The sequence below is a fragment of the Gavialis gangeticus genome, unplaced genomic scaffold (genome assembly GCF_001723915.1).
Source record: "Gavialis gangeticus isolate Ggan-Ray unplaced genomic scaffold, GavGan_comp1, whole genome shotgun sequence".
Lineage (NCBI taxonomy): Eukaryota > Metazoa > Chordata > Crocodylia > Gavialidae > Gavialis > Gavialis gangeticus.
The window spans coordinates 97924506-97926286 of NW_017729024.1; the positions used below are offsets into that span (position 1 = coordinate 97924506).

Consider the following 1781-nt stretch of genomic DNA (forward strand, 5'->3'; position numbering starts at 1 on the left):
TACTGGTCTGCAGGTGGGGGCATGGGAGGGGAGGGGCCGGGGGCTAAAAATATCCTAGTGCCTGGGGGGATTGGTAAAGTGCACCTCCAGGCTTTCCCAGCCCCAGGGTTGTGATCTGAATGTATACAGAAGTTCAGTTAGATTGGTCTACCAAGACCTCAACTAATTTGGTTAAATTAGATCAGGTCTCTCATTTTTTGGCAGATTTAACCTTCCTGGAACTTCTGTACAGTTTGCACGTAGATCGCTCTAACCAGGAATCTAAGGACACTTTTACACATGCTCCAGGGGGGCAGCTCTTTAATTAGAGTGGCTCTGAGAGCTTTAATTCAAGCACCCCCACCACCATTTTTAAATGCAGGGTCACTGATGCGTGAGACACAGGAGGCTGCTGGAGGATGGCAACTGAGATTAATTGAGTCTGCTCCTATGCGCTAGAATTTCAGCGTTTCAGAGCAGCCGCTGCACTTGTGTATGGATGTTCTAGTATTAGGTTTGCACGTGGGTGAGATAAGTTAGATTGAGGGGGGGGTCATTTTGAATCTGGTCTAACCTCCCCAAACATCCCCAAACATCTGTATGTACCCTTTGTTTCTGTGTTTTAATATTTCATGAGGAAATCTGTTTGGAACTGCCAGTTCTCTTCTAGGCTCTAAACTCAGTACTCAGAGACTTGGAGGAGGGCTCGACTTTGTCTTGTCTGGAGCGAGAGAGAAATGGTCCTCACACCAGAGATGCCAAGTAGATGGGGGCCTGAGGACTCTGGCCTCCCTAGGGAAGATGATTGTCACCTGAAATGCATAAAACTTTCCATATGTCCATCATCTTAGGACCCCACACCTCCACCCCACCTGGCAAAAATAAAAGTTGGTGCCTGTGCCTCACACCATTGTTAACGCATACTTTAGGGCACAGGGAACAGCTTACCCCCTGTCACAAACAACAGGGCTGGATCTCTCCATGTTACTAAAGAAGTCATCTCAAGGCAGGGTGACCTAGTGTGCCCATGCTTGCATAACTCTCAAGGCAGTAAGATCTGAGGAGTCGGGGAGATATGCCTGAAACCAGGGCTGTGCATACTTATGTTGTTCTCAACAGGAAGAAGAGCCTGAAAGTATGTTCCAATTTGCAATATTTCCTCCTGCTTTGGGAAATCCTGCTGTTTACCATGAAAAATACAACAATCAGCATCCCATTCACTTTGTTGGCTACCATTGGGCTTGCTATTTTACCAGTAGTGAACTTGTCAGACTCATAGAAAAGAAATGTATTCATGTCAGGTTCTTTCTTTCTCTATTGAAGACAACAGTGATGTGTGTGTTTTTCATTATTCTACCTTCATATAATTTGTATTTGTACATTTTTTTTCTCCTTCATTCATTTTTATCTTGTAAGGTATGATGAAGAGAAGTGTTATAAGAGAAGAATGAGGTAAAACTCTTGCTCTGCAGTTCATGCTACTGTCCATGAGTGAACTTGTGTGAACCAGCCTTTCACCCTTAGGTGACCTCAACAGCTGAATGAGAGAGTTCTTATGATTCTTTGCTTTTGTGGAATTAGGTGTCCTACTTTCTCTTCAAGCTGTTGAGATCAGCCTCCTTTGCAACTCAAACCTACTAAACTGGAAACGTCCTTGACTTGGCCCAGGCTGCAGCTAATTTAATTCTCTGATAGAGCAATTGAATGTTTTCAGCTTCATACAGCGAGCATGCCTCAGACCCTTGCTACTTTTATGTTTCTGCCTCCAGATAAACTTTTATAAGGAATTTCAAAGTAAAAGT

At 44.0% G+C, this 1781-nt stretch overlaps 1 protein-coding gene across 4 annotated transcripts in view; it reads left to right on the forward strand.

Moving 5' to 3' along the window:
- PRUNE2 (prune homolog 2) overlaps positions 1-1781 on the forward strand; it is a 300796-nt gene that overhangs the window by 286598 nt on the left and 12417 nt on the right. For 3 of the 4 annotated variants that reach the window (XM_019517431.1, XM_019517428.1, XM_019517429.1), the window contains one exon: positions 1396-1431. The exons of the other annotated variant lie outside the window; for it this stretch is intronic. In XM_019517431.1, the coding sequence (XP_019372976.1) occupies positions 1396-1431 (36 nt within the window). The remainder of the gene's footprint in view (positions 1-1395; positions 1432-1781) is intronic. 4 annotated transcript variants of the gene reach the window in all.